This window comes from Eurosta solidaginis, chromosome 5 (assembly GCF_040869045.1).
Source record: "Eurosta solidaginis isolate ZX-2024a chromosome 5, ASM4086904v1, whole genome shotgun sequence".
NCBI classification, from domain to species: domain Eukaryota; kingdom Metazoa; phylum Arthropoda; class Insecta; order Diptera; family Tephritidae; genus Eurosta; species Eurosta solidaginis.
In genome coordinates this window covers 19,517,208-19,541,144 of record NC_090323.1, presented here as the reverse complement: position 1 = coordinate 19,541,144, position 23,937 = coordinate 19,517,208, and the positions used below count along the sequence as shown (strand labels likewise).

At 36.8% G+C, this 23,937-nt stretch overlaps 5 protein-coding genes across 11 annotated transcripts in view; 2 read left to right on the top strand and 3 right to left on the bottom strand.

The window, feature by feature from the left end:
• Positions 1-360: 360 nt before the first annotated feature.
• On the top strand, positions 361-1,357 carry RpS12 (ribosomal protein S12). The gene is made up of 3 exons (XM_067791479.1): positions 361-498; positions 706-840; positions 918-1,357. The coding sequence occupies exons 1-3, from the start codon at positions 482-484 to the stop codon at positions 1,183-1,185; spliced, it is 420 nt and encodes a 139-aa protein (XP_067647580.1). The 5' UTR covers positions 361-481; the 3' UTR covers positions 1,186-1,357.
• Zmynd10 (zinc finger MYND-type containing 10) lies at positions 924-5,271 on the bottom strand. 2 transcript variants are annotated; one of them, XM_067791478.1, is made up of 6 exons: positions 4,772-5,271; positions 4,472-4,719; positions 4,136-4,401; positions 3,918-4,069; positions 1,522-1,976; positions 924-1,466 (listed from the first exon to the last, which is right to left on the bottom strand). In XM_067791478.1, the coding sequence occupies exons 1-6, from the start codon at positions 4,970-4,972 to the stop codon at positions 1,403-1,405; spliced, it is 1,386 nt and encodes a 461-aa protein (XP_067647579.1). In that variant the 5' UTR covers positions 4,973-5,271; the 3' UTR covers positions 924-1,402. The 2 variants fall into 2 exon arrangements, with proteins under 2 accessions (XP_067647579.1, XP_067647578.1); XM_067791477.1 differs by having other exon boundaries at positions 924-1,976.
• A 585-nt stretch (positions 5,272-5,856) lies between these two features.
• Grasp65 (Golgi reassembly-stacking protein 2) lies at positions 5,857-7,836 on the bottom strand. The gene has a single exon (XM_067791475.1). The coding sequence runs from the start codon at positions 7,628-7,630 to the stop codon at positions 6,101-6,103; it is 1,530 nt and encodes a 509-aa protein (XP_067647576.1). The 5' UTR covers positions 7,631-7,836; the 3' UTR covers positions 5,857-6,100.
• Positions 7,837-10,042: 2,206 nt separating this feature from the next.
• Pfdn6 (prefoldin 6) lies at positions 10,043-10,815 on the bottom strand. Its single transcript, XM_067786595.1, has 2 exons — positions 10,629-10,815; positions 10,043-10,527 (listed from the first exon to the last, which is right to left on the bottom strand). Exons 1-2 carry the CDS (start codon positions 10,699-10,701, stop codon positions 10,223-10,225), a joined length of 378 nt encoding a protein of 125 aa, XP_067642696.1. The 5' UTR covers positions 10,702-10,815; the 3' UTR covers positions 10,043-10,222.
• A 3,247-nt stretch (positions 10,816-14,062) lies between these two features.
• Positions 14,063-23,937, top strand: part of Su(z)12 (Polycomb protein Su(z)12) — a 237,556-nt gene continuing 227,681 nt past the window's right edge. For all 6 annotated transcript variants that reach the window (XR_010954018.1, XM_067792246.1, XM_067792245.1 and 3 more), the window contains exons 1-6: positions 14,063-14,661; positions 15,239-15,285; positions 15,354-15,638; positions 15,714-15,897; positions 17,938-18,853; positions 18,926-19,965. Coding sequence is in view for 5 of the 6 variants with exons in the window: in XM_067792246.1 (XP_067648347.1) it covers positions 14,418-14,661; positions 15,239-15,285; positions 15,354-15,638; positions 15,714-15,897; positions 17,938-18,853; positions 18,926-19,965 (2,716 nt within the window). In the remaining variant the exon portion in view is untranslated. The remainder of the gene's footprint in view (positions 14,662-15,238; positions 15,286-15,353; positions 15,639-15,713; positions 15,898-17,937; positions 18,854-18,925; positions 19,966-23,937) is intronic.

Genomic DNA, 23,937 nt, shown 5'->3' with positions numbered 1-23,937 from the left:
TCTTGGAGTAGGGCAGGATTGTGAACACGTCCTTCCAACCTCCCAATGAGATGACTCCAAGACTCGCCCGTTGGGACCACCAGTTCCCGTGCTGATCGGAATCTCATGCATTCCGACACCCCAAACGCTAGAAATACTATTATAATTAAAATGTATTTATAATTTGTAATAATCTTAGTTTTGGGCTTAAAACGCCGTAATAATAAATAATAATAATAAAAAAAAATTTCTCTTCTGTGTGTGATTTGTGAGTGGATTAGCACCCATCACTCAATTCTTGTAGGGATAGTTTGACTTTTATATGCACTGATGTTGGCTGCGAAACTGACACCTCCTTTCTTTCCGGCCGTCAAAAGGTACGAAAGAAATTCTTTTAGCTAAATATAATATATAATTTTACAGCATTTTATAGCGTACATCATACTAATTACAATGTTTTGGTCTATATATTACAGTACAGAGACGATCAATTTAGTTAAAAATGGCTGACGTTGATGTGTAAGTTAATTGCTACCTGTTTACTAAACGCTAACTTGTTTGCTATGGCAAAGCAAAACTGCGTACTATAAAGGCATAAAAATAATAAATCTTCCATTTGCTATGCATATGCTTAATAAAACAAAACTAATATATTACTTTTCTTTCATGTTTTGTTGCTTGCCTAATTAATAAATAAAAATTGTGTGTCTTGGACTGGCGCAACAGTGATGTCCCCTCTGCTGCTCCAGTGATTGGAGATAAAATGGATATAAATACTGCTCTACAGGAAGTTTTGAAGAAATCATTGATTGCGGATGGTTTGGTGCATGGTATCCATCAGGCATGCAAAGCATTGGACAAGTACGTTGCATTATTTTATGCGTATTGTGTTGTTTTTTTCATATCAAGTAATAACTCTTGTTTTTATGTTTCTTTAGACGTCAAGCAGTATTGTGCATACTCGCAGATTCAATGGACGTAGATTTGTATAAAAAGCTTGTGACCGCCTTATGCCATGAGCATCAAATCCCACTTATACGTGTCGATTCACATAAAAAATTGGGTGAATGGTCTGGTTTATGCAAAATCGACAAGGAGGGAAAACCGCGCAAGGTTAGCGGTTGCGCAGTTGTGGTAATTAAAGATTTTGGTGAGGAGACACCCGCTTTAGATGTTGTTAAAGAGCATTTGCGTCAGAATAGCTAAACGCGCTGTGTGTGATAGTTAAAAACAAAAAAATTAACTGCTAAATATGTAATAGTGTAATAAGGTGTCCCAACAGTTTTTTCACGAAATACATCCGAATATATCACATATTGTTTGAAAGCAGTAAAACGTATCTTTAATAAATAAAAACTAATTTATATTATAAAGTTGATATGAAGCTTGTCAAAAAATTCACATTTAAAGATGTCGCCCATGTTTATGATTTCAAAGTTTTCATGCAGTTAACTTTGTGTTTCGTCCAATCTTCTACTTGGCATTTCCTGCAAGTCATGCGATAAAAGTTTTACTGTTAAAATAGCTTTAAAAATAATGTACCTCGAACAATAATATGTGAATTTACAATTGGCGCATTTCTTAACAGCATCTGCTGTACATTGGCCACATTTTTGTATAGTATTATTACCATCTTCATTCTTTGCAACGAATTCTTGAATATCGGCATCTTTTACGGTTGTTTTTTCTTCCAGTTCAGCTAGTAAATCTGTGTTGTATGCGGTATTCAAACGTTTTGCCATTTCAAATATTTTGTCATTATTTGTGCAGAGGAAAATATCTTCCTGCCTTTTTGCTACAACAGGAAAGCCACCAATGAGTTCAGATTCAGCAATAAGTTTCTCACGTATTTCGGGTAGTTCTTCTAGTACTAAACTTGATTTTGATTTAGTATTGGCATTTGTGCTACTAGCAATGCTAAAATTACACAAATATTGCTTCAGTTCAACTAAAGGTGGAAGCTGATCGAGAACTGTTTCGTGAAGTAGTCCCAGACACTGAAGAAGATGTACATATGTGAATTTTTTTTAATATAGTAAATGCTTAAGTTATTCTACTAAGCTGGATAAGTATTGAGTCATATTCCGGTTCAAGAAAAATCAATAGGGAAACGCAAATGCCATAAACTCCGAATTTTGGTATGCCGATTGTCAAAACATGCACCTTTTTTCAGAACCCTGATACTGAGGAGGAGGTCAGCAGTAGTCGGGTATAGACATGGAACGACTTCCTTTTGTCTTTCGCTGCGGCAGATCTCAACAAAATCTTTGGAGATGATATCTTGAAATTACTACAACAATTCCAGTTTACAGCTAGGCCTCATTCGCCATTTTTCGGGGACAAAGACGTGCTAGGTATTTGAATGCCTTTGAAGACCCCAAGTTCCTCATGGTACCAGAGGGTTGGAGTGCGGGATGGCCTAGAAGGTTTTAGTGGTCATATTAATATATATCCGGCAAAGGACCAACAGCATCGATAACACTGTTGTTGTTGTTCAAGCGATAAGAACACTCGCCGAAGGCCTTGGGGAGTTGGGAGGGTTATTGATGTTGATGATCCTTTGCCGTATGCAGATCCGGTACCAAGCCCGACCATCTTGGGAACGATTTGTTATGACCACTTGAGACCGTCTAAGGCATACCGCCCCCACCCCTAGATCCATGAGGAGTTCGGGGTCGCCAAAGCCTCGGCTGTTAATGAAACAGGATTCGCCACGGATAGGTGAGCTTGACAATTGGGTTTGGAGAAACTTTATATTGCGCCCCTTGATTCTATTTGGTATTTTAGTCGCCTCTTACGAGAGGCATACCTACCGCGGGTATATTCTAGCTGGAGATAACACCCCAAAATCTACGTAGAGGGGCTTTATTGTTATAACAACATTTCTGGCGAACTATGCAGCTTACTCCCATATTTGGAAGAGCGGCATGCAACATGGCGCGATGAAATCTGTCTGAAGATTACCGTCGCTGAAACCAGAACATGTAGAAAAGTGTCGTCTTCCATGGCAGGAACTGCACTGTATATTCTGTTCTGGCGAACGGTGATAGGGACTACGAATCTGTTTTCCTGATCTACTCGTGTGTAAGTGCTCGGCCTTGCTACATATACTGCTACGGAGATAGTAGTTATGGGTTGGAACGGCCGTCTGAGCTCGTGGTTGTTGTTGTTGTAGCAATGTTCCGCCCCACCTAATAGCTGCGACCGATCACAAATTGTCATCAATATCCTCTAACGGGAGTCCAAGGAAACTTGCTGTTTCGACAGGGGTGGACCATAATGAAAGGGGTGTTAGAGGCCTTGGTTCCACATTACAATTAAAGAGATGGTTGGTGTCATGTGGGGACACATTGCAAGCGGGGCATACATTTTGTATGTCGGGGTTGATTCTGGATATGTAAGAGTTTAACCTGTTACAGTATCCAGAACGAAGTTGAGCCAGTTTCCCTGGGGAATATGCGTTCCTCTTCCCCAACTTTTGGGTACTATTCCCCGAGTACTGGATTCACCGGGCTCGTGGTGGTTAGGGGTAGAGCAGTTGCGGCTACTTGTGGCTTGCTGAGCAACAGAGCTGCTAAAAACCAATCACAGAACAAAAGGAAATCTAAAAATAAACAAGGTAAATATTCAAAACAGTTTTTGTTTGAGAAAAAATAAATATGTATGTGTGCTGTGAAGAAATTTGAATTTTTTTTGATCATCATGTCAGGTTGACTCTTTAAGTGGATGGGCTATGTAATACGAATTACAACCGCATATGGACGAGTGAGACAAAAACCAACTGTATTGATTTAGCTGCCGATGCACCGCCTTTTCTTGGACCACGTTCATATCCGATAGCTATTGAATACCCTTCGCGGGAAAAACCTACTTTTAAGGTGCCATCCCTAATACATAGTTCAATACGTTAAATAAGATTTTTTTTTTTTTCATTTTACCTTTGCTAGATGCTTCCTTCGTTCTTCATTTAACTCATATGAGTTCATTAGGGATTTATTGAAAAGTAGTTGTCTCATGCAGAACCAACTCTGTGCCTCATGTTTAGTTACCTTTGCGATTTCATCTCCCTTCATCAATATCCATTTATCATCTACGTGTATAAATGTGTAAAAGAAAAACATTTGTTCCGCTTTGTCAAATAAAAAATGTTAAATACCAATGAATCGTTCTATTCCCTTATTGCTACATCGTTGCCAAGGTTTAAACTGCAAAAAGTCAACCATAAGCCAAGGAACATCGTGTGTCACCACCATACGCCGAGATGCGCTCAATGGTATGGCATCAGCGTGTTCAGCCAAATAACATAAGATTGAAATACAACGCATACCAATCTTAAAGATTAAATCGCGTTTTTGGCGCTCCAATTCCGATAGAACAGCTTCCTCCACATCAAGTTTTGATAGATTTTCGAGATACCCCATGCTTTGAGTGGAAAATACACTGTTAAGCTATTCGCTGACTACATAGAACTGTATTTGTATAATTAATATACCTAACCAAGCCAATCACTTGCGACACAGCTAAAGCACAATAGTCTACCAAATCAATCGCTGCATCCTGCAAAGCTTCACAAGCGCTTAAATGGAATAATGTAGTGTCCAGTAAGGAAATTACAGCACCTTCATGAAAAAGTACCGTGTAAATGAGAAAAGTGGCTTGGGGATTGGGATCTATCTCCAGCAAATGTGGTAATACGCGTGTCTTCCATAAGAAAATACTATATGCTTCGTGAATTAGGACCTAAAAACAGATATTTTAACTCGGTAAATTTATGAATAGTATTCCAACTTACCTTCAGCTTGTCACGCGCAATCAAAAATTCTTTGACTTCCTCCTCACGATGCTCGCTTGCTTCGAGTATAGCTTGCTGGCTTAATTTTACTATCATCTCATGTACGTCGAACCATTTTGTGCTACCAATATCGACCAATTGAAATGGGCGAATAGTGTCGATGAAATAAGTAAGCTCTTCAGGGTGAACGAAATTTGCCATGGCCTCTGTTCAGCTTTTATTTTTGCTTCGTGTTAAATTTAAAGTAAATTTTCTTTTTAAATCGAAATTGTTTGATCGATTGAGGTTGTTATTCTAAAAAAGAAGGTTGCTAAGGTGTTGTGGAAAGATGCAATATAATAGTGCTGTTGTTGTTGTAGCGATAGGGCTACTCCCCGAAGGCTTTGGGGAGTGTTATCGATGTGTTGGTCCTTTGCCGGATACAGATCCGGTACGCTCCGGTAACACAGCTCCATTAAGGTGCCAGCCCGACCATCTCGGGAACGATTTCTATGGCCACATTAAACCTTCAGGCCATCCCTCCCTCCCCACCCTCAAGTACCATGAGGGGCTTGGGGTCGCCAGAGCCTCGTCTGTTAGTAACGGGCTTCGCCGCTCGAAGGTGAGTTTGACAATTGTGTTTGGAGAATCTATATATTGCGCTGACAACCTGAAAAGGTTGCGCTACACAACCCCTTGAATCTGGTATTTTAGTGGCCTCTTACGACAGGCATGCCTACCGTGAATATATTCTAACCCCATAACCCACTGGTGGGTATAGGTATCAATACTACAATAATGGTAGAAGCTACGGAAACTCATTGCGGTGCATATTTTGGTGTTGAACCAAAGTTATAAAGCGAAATAGATGAATATCGAAAAAACGACTAGACACTCGACTCATGTAAAAAACCATAGGAATTTAATATTTCGCAATATCCAAATCGAAGTAGAGCTAGCCACACATGGCGATAGTACTCCGAATGCCGTATCCGACTAGCGCCAGTAGGAAAAATTAGACGAGTTCCCGTTGTATATCGTAGGAATTGTTTCTATTGTTCGCTTTTGAGGATAAAAGTTCTCGCCTTTAAATAAAACAACAGCAATTTAGATACGTTACATACTTTATTCTCATATCAATTTTACATATAAATTATAATTTTTCGTCTTTAAAATTATGCACATAATATAATAAATTGTCTGGTTAAAAGATCATTGAATGAGAAGTAATATACATATATATTTATATATATATTATATGCATGTACATACAACCATACATGTATCAAAATTAACAAAAATATAATAGGTATTTGATTAAATTATAAAAGCAAGTTTATATATTTATATTTAATTAGTAAACGTTTGTTGTATGGCTTGCATGTGTGCCATGGTTGTTGACCCACTAGATGGTGTCATTCCTCCACTTGTGGATATATTATTCGGACCCGCCTCAACTTGTTGAGGTTGTTGTTGCTGTACAACCATTTGCTGTGGTGTAGGTGTCGATGTTGTTCCATAAAATCCAGATGTAGTTGTTTGCACTTGTGGATAGGTGGCTACAGTTTGTGCAGCTGGATACGATAAAGACATAGGTGTAGTCATATATTGTTGTTGCTGCTGTGGTGGCATTGAATACATTGGTACCGTAGCTGCGGTTTGAGCAAAAGGTAACGATGCTGGCGGCAAATTAGTCTGCGAATATGGCGGTAGTTGCGTCGAACCAATGGTTGTATGTGCGGGTGGTAATGCACTGTCAGCAGATGAAGGTGTAGGTTCTGGTTGTCCATTAGATCCTGGTAAAAATATGTTTGCAGGTGGTGGTACGTTAGAAACGTAGAACTGTTGTGGTTGTATATTGGTGATACCAGCAGACGGTGTAGAAGAAAAAGAGGCAGCACTGGAAGATGCATTTATTGTTGTCTGCATGCCACTACTGCTTTGTTGATTTGCTGAGGGTGTTTGCATAGATGTAACATTATCACCAGCTATATTTATTGGGGCGGCATCAGGATTGAAATATGCTTGAAAAACACTTGGCTGTGTTGCTGGATTTGCGCTCTCACCATCATTAATTTGCTTAAAAGTATTCGTTAAAGGTGGTACATAAGGCAGTGTTGGGTGAATAGGCGATGAGGCAGTGACGGTTGTTGGTAACGTTGTGCCAGAGCTGTTTGCCGCTGCAGTCATCGGCTTCATACTTGATGATTGTGTTGTATTCACTGGTTCAATTGTTGTTGTTGTTTTAGCAACAGCATCCACCGATTGTACTGGTATACGATGCAAATACCCATAACCAATGCCACAACCTAATGCTCCTTCTCCGCCCCAATTGGAATTTGGTTTTATAGTGACCTCACGACATGCATCATCATCAATATTATAAACATACATTTTAAGTGGTTGTTGTTCATGGGTTTCAATCAATGTAAATAAATCATCATTTTCATGACGTATAGCATCGGCACCAATAACATAATCTGAATATGCACGTAAGCCAGCAATTTCAGCTGGTGAATTGGGATGCACTTCAAGTATGTGCCAGACATTTTCATTAGCACGCTCAAATGAACAAAAGCGTATACTCACACCTAGTAAGCCTTGTCCACCCCAATTTTTTGATGGCGTTAGCATAAGCTCTCGTACAGTTTGGGTTTTACTAGAATAAACAGTTATTCTTACGGGCTTGTCGACATTTTGACGCAATAGTTCTTTCAGCATATCATTATCCTGATCAAGGCGGGTACCAGCTATGGCAACAATAAAATCAAAGAATGCTTCCAAACCAGCTTTTTGACCTGGTGAATTATCCTGCACTTTAAGTACATGATAACCTTCAGTGCCACCTCCCGGTACCTCTATGCTATGACTTGAGCCCATTTTATTTTTGAGTACAACTTTTCCTTATTTTGACAATTTGCTTGCCAATATCTATATGCTTTTCTCCTAGCCGTTTGGCTATTATGCTATGAAAAATACCTTTTTTGTTATTTTTCCAAATTTTCTACAATATTTGGAAGTCTTTGCGTGGCACATCGAATAATAATCCAAAGAGTTGCAAATTTCCCCTACTTGTCAAAATTTAAGCCTGCCACACTGTTAATATACACTATAACCAACACATTTTTTTGTGAATTTTAGGTCATTTAATTCAAGATCGATTATTTGACGTTGAACCATCAATTGAATACATAACATTTTGACAGATGAGTTTAATCTGTAATCTGTGTATATTTTACACACAAAGTTTACGGAATGTAAAGCAAAACGTTGAGATGTCGTTAACTTCTCGCCTATGTTATTCCAGCCTGAGAAATAAACAAGACAAAAAATGTGTAATGCATTATTTGCTCTCAGAAGGATATCAGACTGATCCCGATATACCGATTTCTATTATCCTGACTATTTTAAGCTTTTAATCAGTTTTCGAGCTTGTCATAACTTCTAAATTATCTTCTTTTGACGTTCATGAACCACGTCACATACATATATTACACTCTATAGCAATAAAAATATTTCTATTTAATATTAAAAAAAATAATAATTAAAACTTGATTTAAAAATAGATTTTTGTTGAACTCAAATGTTGAAAATTTTATCTGCTGAGCCCTTTACGCAATTACAATTTATATGACAGCACTATATTTGACATCGATTTAAAATGACGTGTTCCCCCAAGGCGAATTCAGCGCATTGTGGTTTAATCCCATCAGCTGGTTTTGATTTGACAGCAGTGGTTCAAGGCGAATCCATACCAGGTGGTGGCAAAGCGAATTCAACCAATTCGCCGTGCAGAAGAATGTCAAGTCAAAAGAAAATTTTCATTGATTTCGATTAACTGACATATTGTTGTACAAGGACAAGGCGAATCCATACCAGGTGGTAGCCAAGGCGAATTCAGTACAGGTGGTGTTATCCCAACAGCTGATTGCTTCTTCTGGATAATTTCCATACAAAGCCTTGTACAACAATGTCGGTTAATCGAAATCAATGAAAATTTTCTTTTGACTTGACTTTGATACCACCCAAGGCAAAGCGAATTCAACCAATTCGCCCTGCAGAAGAATGTCAAGTCAAAAGAAAATTTTCATTGATTTCGATCAAGGCGAATCTATACCAGGTGGTGGCAAACCGACTTCAATCAATTCGCCGTGCAGATGAATGTCAAGTCAAAAAAAAATTTACATAGATTTCGATTGACATTTTGTATGATTTGATCGGGAATTGCCCGTATTGCTTTTTTTTATTTTTTTTTAAGTGTATGAAAAAATTTTATTGAAGCAATTTTTAATTTTATAATTTATTTAATAATTTGGGAAAAATTTAAAAACGTGCCATCAGGACGGACAAGGCGACAGCTGTTTCGACATTTTGTTGTACAAGTATTTGTGTGGAAAATTATCAAGAAGCAATTAGCTGATGGGATAACACCACCTGTAATGAATTCGCCTTGATTCCGATTAACTGACATATTGTTGTACAAGGCTTTGTATGGAAAATTATCAAGAAGAAGCAATACGCTGTTGGGCTAACACCACCTCTACTGAATTCGCCTTGGCAGTTGCTATAGCAAATGAAAGCTACAGATCGTGAACTTTTTTTGGTTTTAAATTTTTTCTTTTGTATATTTTTTGTTTCGACAGTTGTTAACTTGCTATTAAAAATTGGAAAAATAAACTACGGTCTTTGATGTTGCGTATTTGCCACAACGTAGCAAATTCATAGCCGTTTAATTTTTCGGCGTTTTGTGTAAAAATACTACATCAGTTTGCAAATACAATCATGCTAGACCAGAGTTTTTATTTGTAAGAGCCGTCACTCGATACCTTGGCAAGAACAAAGCGACCAATTTATACCGAATGTTTTCTCAATGAAGTTTTTTTTTTCATTTTTATAAATATATCTGACAAAAACCAGCGACTACCTTGAGAAAACATGGAGTAAGCTGCTTGGCTAGACCATTTGCACAAACTCCTTAACTCTTTAATGAATCAATTTATTGCATTAGCATGTTAAATTTTTATCGGTATCTGGATCACTGCTCATTGGAACGCGAGGATTGTTGTACAAGACGCTGTATGGAAAATTATCAGGCAGTCACTATTGGGTTAACAACACCCTGGGGTGTAACTGTGAGTTTTAAAATGTACTTTTTCTTCATATAATTTGTATGAAAGAAAAATGTACATTTCAAAACTCTTAGTTACTGAATAGGGCCCCTGGACTGAATTATCCTTGGTGTAGATTATCAATAACCATGTTGGTGTTTTAGAACAGAAAATAGAGCGCACATTTTTGGCCGTCTGAAAATTGGCATACAGAATATGCAATTATGTTGATTTTATGTTTTAATAATTAAATAAAGCTCTTAAATTAATTACAAGTTAAATTGACACCGGAGATTTTTGCTTCCATGTCAATATATAATGAAACGCCGAATTTGTTAGTATAGTGGAAATTCAATGATTACTTTCATTTCATTGCCGCAGCTACTTGGTACTGTTGTTGTAACTTTTGAACCGCTTCTCGATGTTTTGTCATATCTTTCTCCATATTTTCCAAAGTATCATTGGAGCTTTTCAATTCCTTAGAAATATATTCGATACGTTTGCCAACATTTTGCCGCGAATCCTCCAGATCTTGTTTGACAAGAACAGGGCCATACAGCTTATAAACTTTATTTTCTGGCCCAAGTAAATTTAATTCGTCGAGCACGCACTTATTCTCATTAAGCTGGGATTCAAGAAGAGTCCGTTGTTTTACTAGTTTCACGCAGGCTAAGATGATAAACAAATTTTATTAGATTAGTTTGAAATAAATATTTACATGATGCGTATGTATGTATGTCTCAGAGGCGAGCTAAGTGGGCAAAACTTACTTTTTTGCAAATTTTGATACGCTTCGAGCTCTGACTGCAATTTCTTTACCAAAGCTGCACTGTTTTTATCCATTTTGTTAAATTTTTTACTTACTACCTATTTCAATTGTTATTTTTCCAAACAGTTGCCCACTATAAGCAAAATATTCTTATCTACACGAGTTTTGTAAAAGGCGAATTGTGAAGTTGTCAAAAGCTAAAATTCGGCAGATTCAATGACAGCTACATAGTAAGGATGCCAGAAGGTAGTAATGAACATAATGACATCCCCTACAAGAATATGACTAACTGACTATCATCTGATTGTCAGCAATGTCAACCTAACGATCAGCGCCTCATACAAACTTTCTATCACAAACTTAAGGGGCCTTGCGCATATGTGATGTAAACAACTGTGTACGTGTGAGTTTTTGTCTCCTTCTTATACACCAACATGGCCTACTGATTAAGCATATAGCCATACTGCTCACTCTCATTCCTTTTCCTGGATCACTGCTGACACTCTAACTATCAAAAAGTGTCATAAATGATAGTTTGCTGTAGAAATCAGGTTTGACTGTTATACTATCATAAATGACCATTGTTATATTCCACCAAAAATGAAACAATGCTTTTTGCTTTTTATTTACTTTATTTCATTACGTTTTTAATTTTGTACGTGATAAAAGCATACGTGTTTCTTATTTGTTTAAAATAAATAGTTTTATAAGAATTCGAGTTCAGAATGTTCAATTTAAATTCAGAAAATAACAAAACAACAGAAGCGCGGATTCCTCATGCGGAAACACATTTAAAAATGAATCACCACTAACCACTGGTAGTATTTGGTATTTGGTATTTTTTAATATAATTTTCGATTTTTTTTCTTTTAGCATGAAGCTTTGAATATGGTTTTCGTCGGTTGAAAATGGCGGAATTTAAAAAATAACAAAACAACCGTGATAATCATTTGATTGTCTTATGACAGTCAGTAGTGACAACATGATTAAATCGGATGAACTGTTCTCGCACACATAAAATTCCGTTGAGAATTATGTATCTGTCTCACATGCATAATGGTATCTGCTGTATGTTCTTTTGTTCTGTACCAGGTGTCCGAAGCTTTCCCAGTTTGAGTCCTTTTTCATGATTATAGGCTGTCGTTGGGAACATGCGGACATGAGTGAGCGAACAAAGGAACATACATAAATTTAGGTATCAATGTTTACGTCATCGCAGGATCAGCATTGTCAATTACAAGTGTGAGTGTATTAGTAAAACTATCAGCGTTTCTTGTAGGGTCAACAATGTGAATTCTTAAAGCCGGAGTCATTGGTGCCGTATGTCGTATCGCTGTAGTCGTATCCCTAACGTAATCAGCTGTTTATCGTTACGACGGTAAACCAAAACCCAATTGGTTGGCTACGATACGACCTTAGCGGCACCAATAATCGATTGCATTGATTCTCATAAGTTTGGTCGAATCAGTTGTTAAAAGGATACCGATACGGTTACCGATAAAACACCAATGTCTCCAGCTTAAAGAGCCCGCAAAAATTTATATAGTCGTATAGTCGTATCTATTGGTACCAGTTATTGGTGTATTAAGGGTGAATTAATGGTGACTTATAACCATAAAGCCATAACCATATAAAACAGCTGATCACATCTATCTTATGGAAATCAATGTAATCGAGTTAGCGTTATGGTATGGCACCATTAATCGATTACATTGATTTCCATACGGTAGGTTCGATCAGCTGTTTTATCTGGTTATGGCTTTATGGTTATAAGTCACCATTAATTCGCCCATTAACCTAAAAATTTTAACATTTTCATAAAAAAGAGGAAAGCGCAAAAATTTCAAACATATTTCACAAAAAATAAGAGACCTATTATTCAAAAACGTATCCAAAACAGTAAACAAAATATGCACATAATTAATAAATTCACGACTAAAATATTTATAGGTTATGGATATGGCGAGAAACCAAAAATCAATTTGTTGGCTATGGTACGGTTCATCTGGCAAAGGACCATCAACATGGATAACACTCCCCAAAACCTTCGGGGTTTATTTTAATCGCTTCAACAATACCCTAGTGTGTGAAAAAGTAAGGGTATTGTTAGGCCTTCAATACATAAGTTTTATTTGATGCTAGAGAAAATTAAAACTAGCTGTTTTTCAGTATAACCGCTCTGAAACAATTAGGGGACTCATGTAACCGTATAAATGCCTTATAAAGTGTGTAAACGTATAAATTTATCTAGTGCGTAAACGAACTGTCAAATTTTGTATGAAAAATCACTTACACAATTTGTATAAATTTACGCGCACATTTCATTGTGTAAACGCGGTAAACTCAAAGGAATGCAACCTTGCAGACATTACAACAGACATTTTCATCAGAAATCTCCAACATCAGCAAGTAAAGGCGTTTTAGTTTTGATTTTTCACTTAATCTTGGTATTTTTTAATTTGTATAACAATCAAAAAAATTTGTTTGGCAATAATACAGCTGAAAAACAATCAAGTTTATCAAGAGTATTACTAGGTGCGTTCATATAACCGCGTGTGTAAATTGATATAATTTTACACCTTATAAGTTTATATGCTATCATGAGTCCCCCTAATATTTTCTGCAAGCAGATAAATTTTTCTGAGAAGATTTTCGTGTCAGAAATACACGCGAAGTGTTTGCCAAGCCACTATCGAGTGGCGACCCCGCCTAGAAATTTTTGTTTATTAAAAATTATGTTTCTGAAGACATTCCTGGCCTTGAACCGAGAACTTTAAGTTTGGTAGACATCGCACGCTACCACCATAAGATGGCGGATGCGAGGAACGACACTTGTCAATAAAATCTACTTTGGACTGACTTAAGGGCCCATTACTCATACCTGCTGAGCACAATAAACTCAGAGCCCGTTCATTTTCCTCGTCACCCCCTATTCGGAAAGTAACGAGTTTCAGCAACAAAATTTTGCGTGGGTAAACTCTGTCTTGCCATACCTATCTGTCAAATATGCTGACAGGCAGAATACCTCTCGCGAATGACCGTTGAATGGAAGAAAGGCTTCTTTGTTTTTCCGCGGTAAATAAATTGAAATTCCATGCATTGCCCATTAGATTTTCAAATCCAAATTTCTTTTAAATGGATCTATAGAAAATCAGACTATATAAAAATATACATTTTCAAAAAAATATGAGCAGTCAGTTAAGCAAGTATTTTAAAATAGGTAAATAATACTAGGAATTTTCAAAAGTGTTTTAATAAAAGTATTGAGCAAATCGAACGGTGATGTATCAGGTCATCCAGGCTGTTTACTATTGTGAACGTCATTTCAACCACTTGTATACTTGTATAACTCACAATGTTCCTCTGTAGAGTGGCAAAAGTATCGATATAGTATCGTCTTGTATCGCAATTTCTAATTGTGAATCACGTGTTTGGAGAAGAAGAACTTGTACGCCTTGTGTGAAAATTTCGCGCCGAGACCTTTTCAATAGGAAATTGTGAAAAACTATAGAACGTTGAAAGATTTTTATTTCCAGTTAAAAAGTTGCACAATTGCATCATTTTAATGTCAATAAACAAAAAAATATTAAGTTTATGTGAAATATAGAGTTTTACAAGGGAAAGGGCGCTTTCTGCCGCGACAAAGGTAGCGTCACGGCGACGTGACGGTGAGCCAGCGAAAAAGTCATACATTTTATTGCAAAGTACATACATACGCACCATTTACTCAAACTGTAGTTGTCCACTGGGAAAATTCTTTTAAAAATACATAATTGTGAGCAAACGGAGAATGGCTCCAGGTAAAAAACGTGACAAGGATGCTGCTGCATCAGCAGCACAAGCAGCTGCGTCTAGTAATAGTGCTAACGGAAGCAACATTAGTAACGCTAATGGGGGTGGAGTGTCTGCGCCAACAGCTGCTGTTGTTCCCAATGCAGTCACAGCAAATACTGCTAATGCGGGTGGTGTCGTCGATACCGCAAAATTGAATGGGCATCAACAAGAGCAGGAACTCTTTTTGCAAGCGTTTGAAAGTAAGCTAAAATCAGGGTAAAATTTTTCTTTAGTGCACCAGCTTAGGCAATAAATATAAAAATTTGGTAGAGGAGTCCTCGATGCCTACACTAAAGTTTTCATCTTTCGGAGTCTACTTGTTTTTGCACAAGAAGAATTTAAGGTAAAAGTCTAGAACAGGGATCGACTGCTAATAAGCGTTCAAAAATGTCGGGAGCGTTGTCAAACAACGCGACTTGGTATCAGTATTATTATTTTTGGTAAAAGTAGAACTGGGGTACTGTTAATAAGGCTTCAAAAATATCCAGAGGAAACTAAAATACGGCTTCAAAAATATCGAGAGGAAAGTCAAATTACGTGTCTTGAAATCAGTATTAATAAACTGAAGGCGGAAAATAACTTTAACTCGATCAAAAGTCATTCACGAAAAACCGAAAAATGGCCCGGGTACCTCCGAAACCGGGGATGGAGGCCAATTATTTTTGCGAAGAAAATGTATATATTACTCGGAATTGTTAATGGTGTACTAATGGAATATGCAGCAAACGTCATTATAGTATGAAACTATTTATTGATAATTTAACTTTTATTTTCTAGAACCCACACAAATATATCGTTTTTTACGCAATCGTCACGGTACAAGTGTAAGTCACATTTTTAGTATTAACTATTAATTTTATTTTTGCAATTATTGAAATTACTTTATCAACAGCCCATCTTTTTGAATCGTACTTTAAGTTATATGAAAGATCGCATGTCGCGTAATAATAAAAAGCGTTCAACATTCAAAGTGAATTCCATTTTGCAACAAATTACACAAAAATCAGAAAACATATCAAATAAATATTTGAATATAATTTATAATGGTTTATTCGATAAAAGTAGCTGCGGCGATCAATGGTGGAATGCAGGCGATGTAGTATGTGTCGAAGCGACATTATACAAAATTACAAAAAATAAGCGTAAGGATAGTACAGCTGACTTCCAAGAAATTATGGTAAGTTGAGAAAAAATGCTATCTAATAATTGGCAAGAATATGTCTAAAAACTAATTTATTAATACTTCCCATAGAGTTACAGTTCAAATGTTGTATATAATCCACTGGATTGCATTGATCGTTTTTCTACTATTAGCATTCCTGTACAGTCTATGCGACCTTTGGGAGACCAGCATACAATCTATAAGCTTCTGTTTCGTATTAAAATCCTGCCAAAGTATGATGCTCAAACGAATGATGAGAATAATGAGAATTGTGGTAAGTAGAAAATTGAATTTTATTTGTTGATAAAAATGCATAGAAGATACCTCAAAATAGGAATTAAAAATATACGAAGTAACATACGCATAGTTTTAGATTGGCAGCATCGTTTTCAAGCTTATTACGGCTACACAAACGATCCTACAGGGTAGTTATCTGCGTCCTATAAAAAAAAAAAAATAAATAAAAAAAAATAAATGCATTATTACTATAATCATTATTTTAGATTCAAACTTTGTCAGATCTAGATATTTATGAAATTCGCCCTTCGACGCATGTTCACTCCCGATTAATGTCAGCTTATGAGTGAGTGGTAGAATTTTAAACCTTGAATACCGTATTAGAAGAAACATATGTGGTATTCTCTTCTTAAAAATAGAAGGTTAAATGTAATATTTAATCATTCCCGAGATGGTAGGGTTAGTACCTTAACGGTGATTGTTACCGGATGTATTGGATCTATATCCGGAAAGGGCCATCAAAATCGATAACACTCCCCTAAACCTTCGGGGAGTGTCCTTATCGCTACAACAACAACAATGTTAAAAAATTTAAGTTATGAAGACCTTTTTTAGAGTTGTCGAACGTCTGTTTGAAATAGAGCGGCTTCCTGGGCGAGTAATGGGCGGCTCAATGAGTCGAATTACAACATGGGTCGGTCCATGCACGCACCCAATAAACATTTGGGATTGAGGCAAATTAGAGCTCAAGTTGATAACTAGCACACTTCTCAAATCTTAAGCGTTGTTTCTCAACAGTGGCACAACTTGAGAATCATAGCATTCTGAAAAATGACAAATTTCTCTATGGCATAAAATGTTCAAGTGTAGTACCTTAATTAGGCTCAAATATGAGATTCCAATACTGCAACTTTAAACTTCATATCAACTCCACCGTTTAAAGTTGTAAATAAGAAAGCATTAGATGTAAATGCGCAAGCATCATATGGAAATGATAATAGTCAGTTGTAAATGCGAAAGCGTCACTTTGATATGAGAATAGGAACTTGAAAATAGGAAAGCGTCAAATGGACTTCGAGAGTGTCAATACTTATTCAGAATGGTTACTTGTACATGAGATTATTCAATTGCGAAAGCATTATATGAAATGAAAATAGTAGTAAACGCATAAGAGTCATGTATGTGAGAATAGACGCTTGTAAATGAGAAATTATCAAATAACGATGCTAAAGCGTAATTCGTAAATGATTATAAAGATAAATTATGTATTCGGCAAAGGGTATATCATGTAAGGATAATGACACTTGATTGGAAATTTCCCATGTTCCGACTGACATATGTTGGAGTGAGAGAGCATCTCTATGGAACAATGCTCCATGCTGGAATGCTCACGCTTTCGCTCTCCTTCAGTTACAGTACAACATACGTTTATCAGTGGTATAGTATTGTGTTCCCGCACCTATGTTTTTTATTTTTCCCTAAATAGTGTCGATGGGGATCAGCATTGGCGAACAAGGTTCTAAATACAGCATTTCCGTTTGGCCGTTTTATGCATCAGTTACCGCTGACTTGATTGTCGAATTGAACGGCCCGTTATCGACACCAAAACTAAGTCGTTTACATCGTTTGCCAGCTCTTCCCACCCTTGAAGAAGTACTTTATTCAAGCAGTTAATGTGCTCATGTTATGCGGACGCTCCAAACACTGATATCGCGCTGAATAAATGAATGTACGGGCCTATTGCAATTACAAATGACACGTATGCAGATTAAGCTTTCTCATTTACACCTGACTGTTCCCATTTCCATATGACTCGTATGCATTTACATTTGCTGCTTTCTCATTAAACTTCTCAATGATAATATTGTAAAAACTTAGAAGAACCTTGAGACTCGCTATTGGGAATTCCAAAATATCTGCTTACTACCTTAAATATGTAGGTTAAATCGAATGGTTCCCAACTCATTATAACTCTGTCTCTTAGACACATTTTATTTTGATTAATGATTTAATAAATATTTTTTTTTATAATAATTACATATTACGCCAAGACATTAAACAATACCTTCTTATTCAGACACTCCATGCAAACGCGGTAAATTAAATACAAAAATATACGGTTGCGAATTGATTGTATTTGAAAAAAGTATATGCTTCATACCGGAAGGAGATTATGAAGCGGCATTACAAGAGCTTAGCTCAATGAGCATAAAATCGTTTTCTCCAAAGAAGCGAACTTGGGAGACATTACCGGATAACTACATTCCTCTCTCAATGAAATTTGATGTATTTAATCAATTTCCAACACTAAAATTTCGTTTAACTTGGTCGACTAATGAAATGGCTAACAGTATTGATGCAAAAGATTTACACTTATATGGCGACTTTGCTGGTTTAACAAACAATACCAATCATTATCCACAAAGCCTAACAAATGGTGTTGATGACATGAAATTAAATGGAAACACTTATCAAAATATCGATATGAATGCACACGTTAATCACAATAATAATTGGGTCAAAGGGAATAGTGCCGGTAAAATTGGAACTATTCCAGCTCCTGTCAAAACGGAAAAAATACAAATTGTATACAATTTTTTATATAGTAACAATACGCGTCAGCAAACTGAATATACGCAAGAGGTTATATGTCCTTGGTGTGGTTTGGATTGTTTGCGTTTATACGCATTGCTTAAACACTTGAAATTGTGTCATGCACGTTTCAATTTTACCTATCAACCGGCAGGAAATGGTGCACGTATTGATGTCACAATTAATGATTCATATGATGGTTCGTATGCGGGCTCACCATATGATTTGGCTGGGCCATCAGGCAGTTCCTTTGCTCGTACTTGTGGTCCAGTACGACGCACGTCGGTAACAAATTTGTTGGTGTGCCGTCCGCGTAGACAGAAAACATGTCTAGATGAATTTTTGGTATTAGATGAGGATGATTTAAGTAATCAACGACCCTATATTACAGGTCACAATAGGTTGGTATCTTTGGTATCTTTTTTAACGTTTTGCTTAGATACATTGGAAATGTATTTGTTTTTCTTTAAAAGACTATACCATCATACAGAGACGTGTTTGCCTGTACATCCGAAAGAACTTGATATTGATTCAGAAGGTGAAAGCGATCCTCTTTGGTTACGTCAGAAAACTATACAAATGATTGATGAGTTTTCTGATGTAAATGAGGGAGAAAAAGAATTGATGAAATTATGGAATTTACACGTAATGAAACATGGTTATGTGGGCGATTGTCAATTGCCATTGGCTTGTGAAATGTTTCTGGATACGAATGGTCATGAAATTATACGAAAAAATCTTTATCGTAATTTTATTTTACACATATGTTCACTATTCGATTATGGTTTACTTGAACCAGAAAACGTTTACAAAACTGCACAAAAACTCCAAGGCATTTTGAGTAAATATCCGGAGGGACAAGAGTTAATGTCCAAACAACGCGAAGCACAATTAAAGTATTGGCTTGATATTGGCATACATAAGCAAGATGAACAAAAATTAAAATCGCCACAAAAACAACCAACCACTGCAAGCGGCAACGCAAACGATGTATTAACAAAAATTGGCAGTGACCATGTTGGTGGTAAACAAATACTTACTAGCGTTAAGAATACAGATTCTAAATCAATGCTACCACCATCAAAACGTTCTGCTACAGCGGTTAAGCGTGCTAGCATGCATCCTCAAAATTGTCTTAATGGTAACGTTGGTACAACAGATAAATTAATGAACAGCAGCGCTGGTAGTGGTAGTAAAGGTGTTGCTAAAAAGACTGCATCACAATCCGATGATGATGACAAAGACTCATTGCCATCAGCTCATATAGTTAATACTAATGTGGTTAGCGATAAACGGGAGCGTCGCAGTGATAGTGGTATTAGTAGGAGAAGTAGCATTGCTACGACGTCTTTAGCTACTACGTCTGTGACGGAACGCGATACTCCGACAAAACATGAACGCAAAGAGGCTCTAGTAAACGAACGTCCACAACGAGGTTCCACTAATGCAACAAATACAAGCGCTATCTCAGAATCGCGTTTCCAGGCGTCCAAAAGGAGATTATCCATAAAAGGTAAATTGAATAAAAGTAAAAACTAATTGTTATTGATTTAATTGATAACTGAAGATGCTAAAAATGCGTATTCTCTACTCGTCGAAAATAATGCGTACTTAGTTTGATTGCGCCGCTGTATAATTTCAAATGTATGTCCATAAAATTAAAAATTAAACTATAGAGACATTACGCATTTTTATTACCTGATTTTATGTCATTTTAAAAATATCTGTATAATCATGTGTAAAATTGTAATACCATATGCCATCATTCAAAACTGTACAAAAACTCATACTGCGCCATATGAAATTGGACAGCATCATAGTGAGCAACTAAACAAGTTATTAACACAATAACAAAAATCATTATCGAACTCGATTAATTAGTTTATTCGTCGATTCGTAAAATACGATTTAAGCGACGTTTTTAGTTTTATCTACAGATTATTTTGCCGGTTCAAGATCACCCAATAATAATTTGGGCTTGAGTCATATTAGAGCTTAAGTTGATACCAATCATACTGTTCAAATCTCAAATCTTGTGTCTCAATAGTGGCTCAATAAGAGAATCATAGCGTTTTGAAAAAGAACTTTTTTTATATGTTTATCAAGTTGATTAAAAGATAGTTCTCAACTTGTACTCGAGTGCGATACTTTAAATGGACGCAAACATAAGATTCCTATACTGCAATATTTTTATGAAAATCAAATAAAACATATATAAATTATTATTTTTTTTTAACAATTTATTAATGCTACAAACAACTTTAGTGGTGCCACCTTCGAGAACACTCTTAATTCCAAACTTCATCCCAACTTGATAAGAAATGTGGGATATTAACTTATTAATGAGCCAAATAAAGATTTTCAAACTATGTCTCTAAGGTTGGAGAATAATATGAGAATAATGTATCCAACATTTAACAATTTGAGAACTATAGGGTTTGAAAATAATTAGAGAATGATGTTGGATATCGATATTTGTTGGGCAGGTGTATGTCAAACGTTTTTATATTACACCTGACCTTGAGCCGGCTTAAAAAATCTATGCATTAATGAATATCAATTTGGGAAAACTCCTGGTGTGTATGCCGTTATTATAATAGGAAGGTATTGTTAAAAAAGTAAATAACTTATAAATAAATATATGAAAAGCTAAGTAAATTTTTTAATGAAAGTAAAAAAATCAAATTAAAAAATATACTGCATTATAAAAATAAAATTATTTGAAAAACTTAAGATATTGAAACTAGAAATATATAAAACTTAACAAAAAAAGATTGAAAAATATAATGTGAAATATATTTTTTTAAATATTTGAAAAAGCATTTAAACGTTAATTAAAGAATAAATGAGCAACAAAGAAATAAAAAAAAATAAATAAAATCGAAATAAGAAAACTTAAAAAAAAACAATGAATGAAAATCCAACTCAAAAAATTTTAATTAAAATAATAACAATTAATTAATAATTTGCTTATTTTCTCTAATATCATTAACAAAAATAATAACAGTTGAGAGTTGAGTGCAAAAAGGGAACTTCTTTTAAAACTACGTAATGAGATTTCCGTTTTTTTTTTCAACATTTGAAGTGATATAAACATTTTGTTGTTGTAGTATTTGAAAAATTTTCTAATACCAATTTTAGATCGACAAAGTTCCATTCTTTAAGATGGCATATACACTTTTAAGAATATGTTTGCATTTATGTGTATTAGGTTGTACCGGCCGGTCAATAAAGACCTCATTTGGACTGAATGTGTCCATAGTTTTACCAGAATATGTTTGACGACCAAACGCAAGGATCCCAATCAGATGCCAGGACTTATGTTAAAGAATAACTCCTCGCGTCTTGGCAAATACACGAACACAGAACGTGCTCAACCTGCTGTTACTGACGAGCCCCAAGTTATAAGCATGTGACGCCAGAAGGTATGCCCATCAGTATGCCCATGCCAGTTCGTATGCCCATCATTGTGAGCCTTAAGTGTTCTCTCTTTAGAGATATGAACCACTTTATGAGTTTAACGTCGTAGCATTTTTATATGATCTTAGAAATTTTGCAGACCTGCGCTTCTGTCCACGCTTTGCTGCTTGATGGATCATGTGCAACTCCTGTCTCCTTTTGATTTCTCCCAAACAGATTAGAATTACAAAAAAGGTTATTTCATACAGATATAGCTTTACTAAAACTTTTACAAAATAGGTTAGATTAGATTGAACTGGTCGGCCCATGAGGACCTTACATAGACTGAACGAGTCCATAGTATTACCAGAAATTTTTTTTTAACAACCAAACTGAAAACCCCTAACCAGAACCTATGTTATAAAACAACTACGTCCTCTTGGCAAACACTAGCAGCTTTCTTGGATCTATGCCACTTGCTGCTTCTAGATCTGACAGTTGTATCACTCCTAATACCTGGAGTCTTAGCCTGGTAAACGCATAGCACGAGCACAAAACGTGCTCGATCGTTTTCTCCTCCAAACCATACTTCCTACATCCGCCAACACCGACCAATCCCAATTCCAGTCAGAATACCCTTCATTAGTCTACAGTCCTCTCTTTTTAATGATAGGGGGAGAGAGGGCGATACAACCGAGCATTTTTTTACAAGCATAAATTGCAGTTAAGGCCTTCACACCCTATTCAGTGCCGTGTGTACCGACTTGCCTTTGGTGTACGCATGTTATGTTCTGCTGAGCAGTATTTCTTCCACTTTGTACCTTATGTGCACATCTATCGGCCTCTCGAAGATTTTGAGCAGAAATTATGTTAAGATAATCGGTTTGTAGTTGTTGTTGTTGTAGCAATAAAGTTGCTCCCCGAAGGCTTTGGGAGTGTTATCGATGTGATGGACCTTTGCCGGATACAGATCCGGTACGCTCCGGTACCATAGTACCATTAAGGTGCTAGCCCGACCATCTCAGGAACGATTTATGTGTCCATATTAAACCTTCAGGCCATTCCCTCCCTCCCCGCCCCCAAATTCCATGAGAAGCTTGGGGTCGCCAGAGCCTCGTCTGTTAGTGAAACAGGATTCGCCGCGGATAGGTGAGGTTGACAATTGGGTTTGGAGAAGCTATATATTGCGCTGGCAGCCCTTGAATCTGGTATTTTAGTCGCCTCTTACGACAGGCATACCTACCGCGGGTATATTCTGATCCCCAAACCCGGGGGGGGGGAACTATCGTCTATCGATGAGCTATTTAACAAAATAAACGGCTACCTCCCTGACCTCCGCGACCTTATTTAAAACTTGGACGTCCCAAATGTCGACCATTTTGAACATCCACGTCGATGGCACTACGCTACCGACTGTCCTACACCCCAAAATCTTGGGTGTGACGTTTGTTCAGGATTGTACCGAAAATCCAGAGTCGTAATAAAATCCTCAAATCTACTTGAAGGAAAAGATAAAGAAACATTCATAACCACTTACAAAGCAATTGGCCAGTCGATTGCATGCTACGCGTCCCCGATATGGTCGCCAAGCCTAAAGACTACCCACTGGAAGAAGCTACAGGTCTGCAAAAATACTGCCCTCAGAACCGCCATGGATTGTCTTCTTATGTCCCCAGAACACCATCTACATAATGAGGCGAGTATACTCCCCATCAGGGAAGGAAATGAAATGCTAACCAAACAGTTCCTGTTGAATACCCAGAAACCTGGGCATCCGAACAAACATCTGATTGATAAGCAAATACCACCCGGCTTAAGGAGTCATCTCCGTAAGCATTATGAGGAAATACGGCACCTGAGAACACAGCCGTATGAAGCCAAAAACACAAGCAGGTTCTCAGTGAACTCCACAAACAGGCGTCGGACCTCTATGTGAGGAATCGCCCGGTGAATACTGTACTCAAAGAGCAATACCCCAAACTTGCAGAGGAGGAACGCACACTACCTAGGGAAACACGAGTCACTCTAGCTTAACTTCGATCTGGATACTGTAAAAGGTTAAACTCGTACCTATCCAGATTCAACC

What these genes read in the sequence shown, in the direction of transcription:
- Pfdn6 (XM_067786595.1), bottom strand. Translation starts at nt 10,701, where the DNA reads ATGGATAAAAACAGTGCAGCTTTGGTAAAGAAATTGCAGTCAGAGCTC. An exon ending in GTATCAAAATTTGCAAAAAA is followed by an intron (nt 10,528 to 10,628) that starts GTAAGTTTTGCC and finishes TTATCATCTTAG; the next exon opens with CCTGCGTGAAACTAGTAAAA.
- Grasp65 (XM_067791475.1), bottom strand. Translation starts at nt 7,630, where the DNA reads ATGGGCTCAAGTCATAGCATAGAGGTACCGGGAGGTGGCACTGAAGGT.
- Zmynd10 (XM_067791477.1), bottom strand. Translation starts at nt 4,972, where the DNA reads ATGGCAAATTTCGTTCACCCTGAAGAGCTTACTTATTTCATCGACACT. An exon ending in GGGAATAGAACGATTCATTG is followed by an intron (nt 4,070 to 4,135) that starts GTATTTAACATT and finishes TTATACACGTAG; the next exon opens with ATGATAAATGGATATTGATG. An exon ending in GAAGGAAGCATCTAGCAAAG is followed by an intron (nt 1,977 to 3,917) that starts GTAAAATGAAAA and finishes CATCTTCTTCAG; the next exon opens with TGTCTGGGACTACTTCACGA.
- RpS12 (XM_067791479.1), top strand. An exon ending in GCATGCAAAGCATTGGACAA is followed by an intron (nt 841 to 917) that starts GTACGTTGCATT and finishes ATGTTTCTTTAG; the next exon opens with ACGTCAAGCAGTATTGTGCA.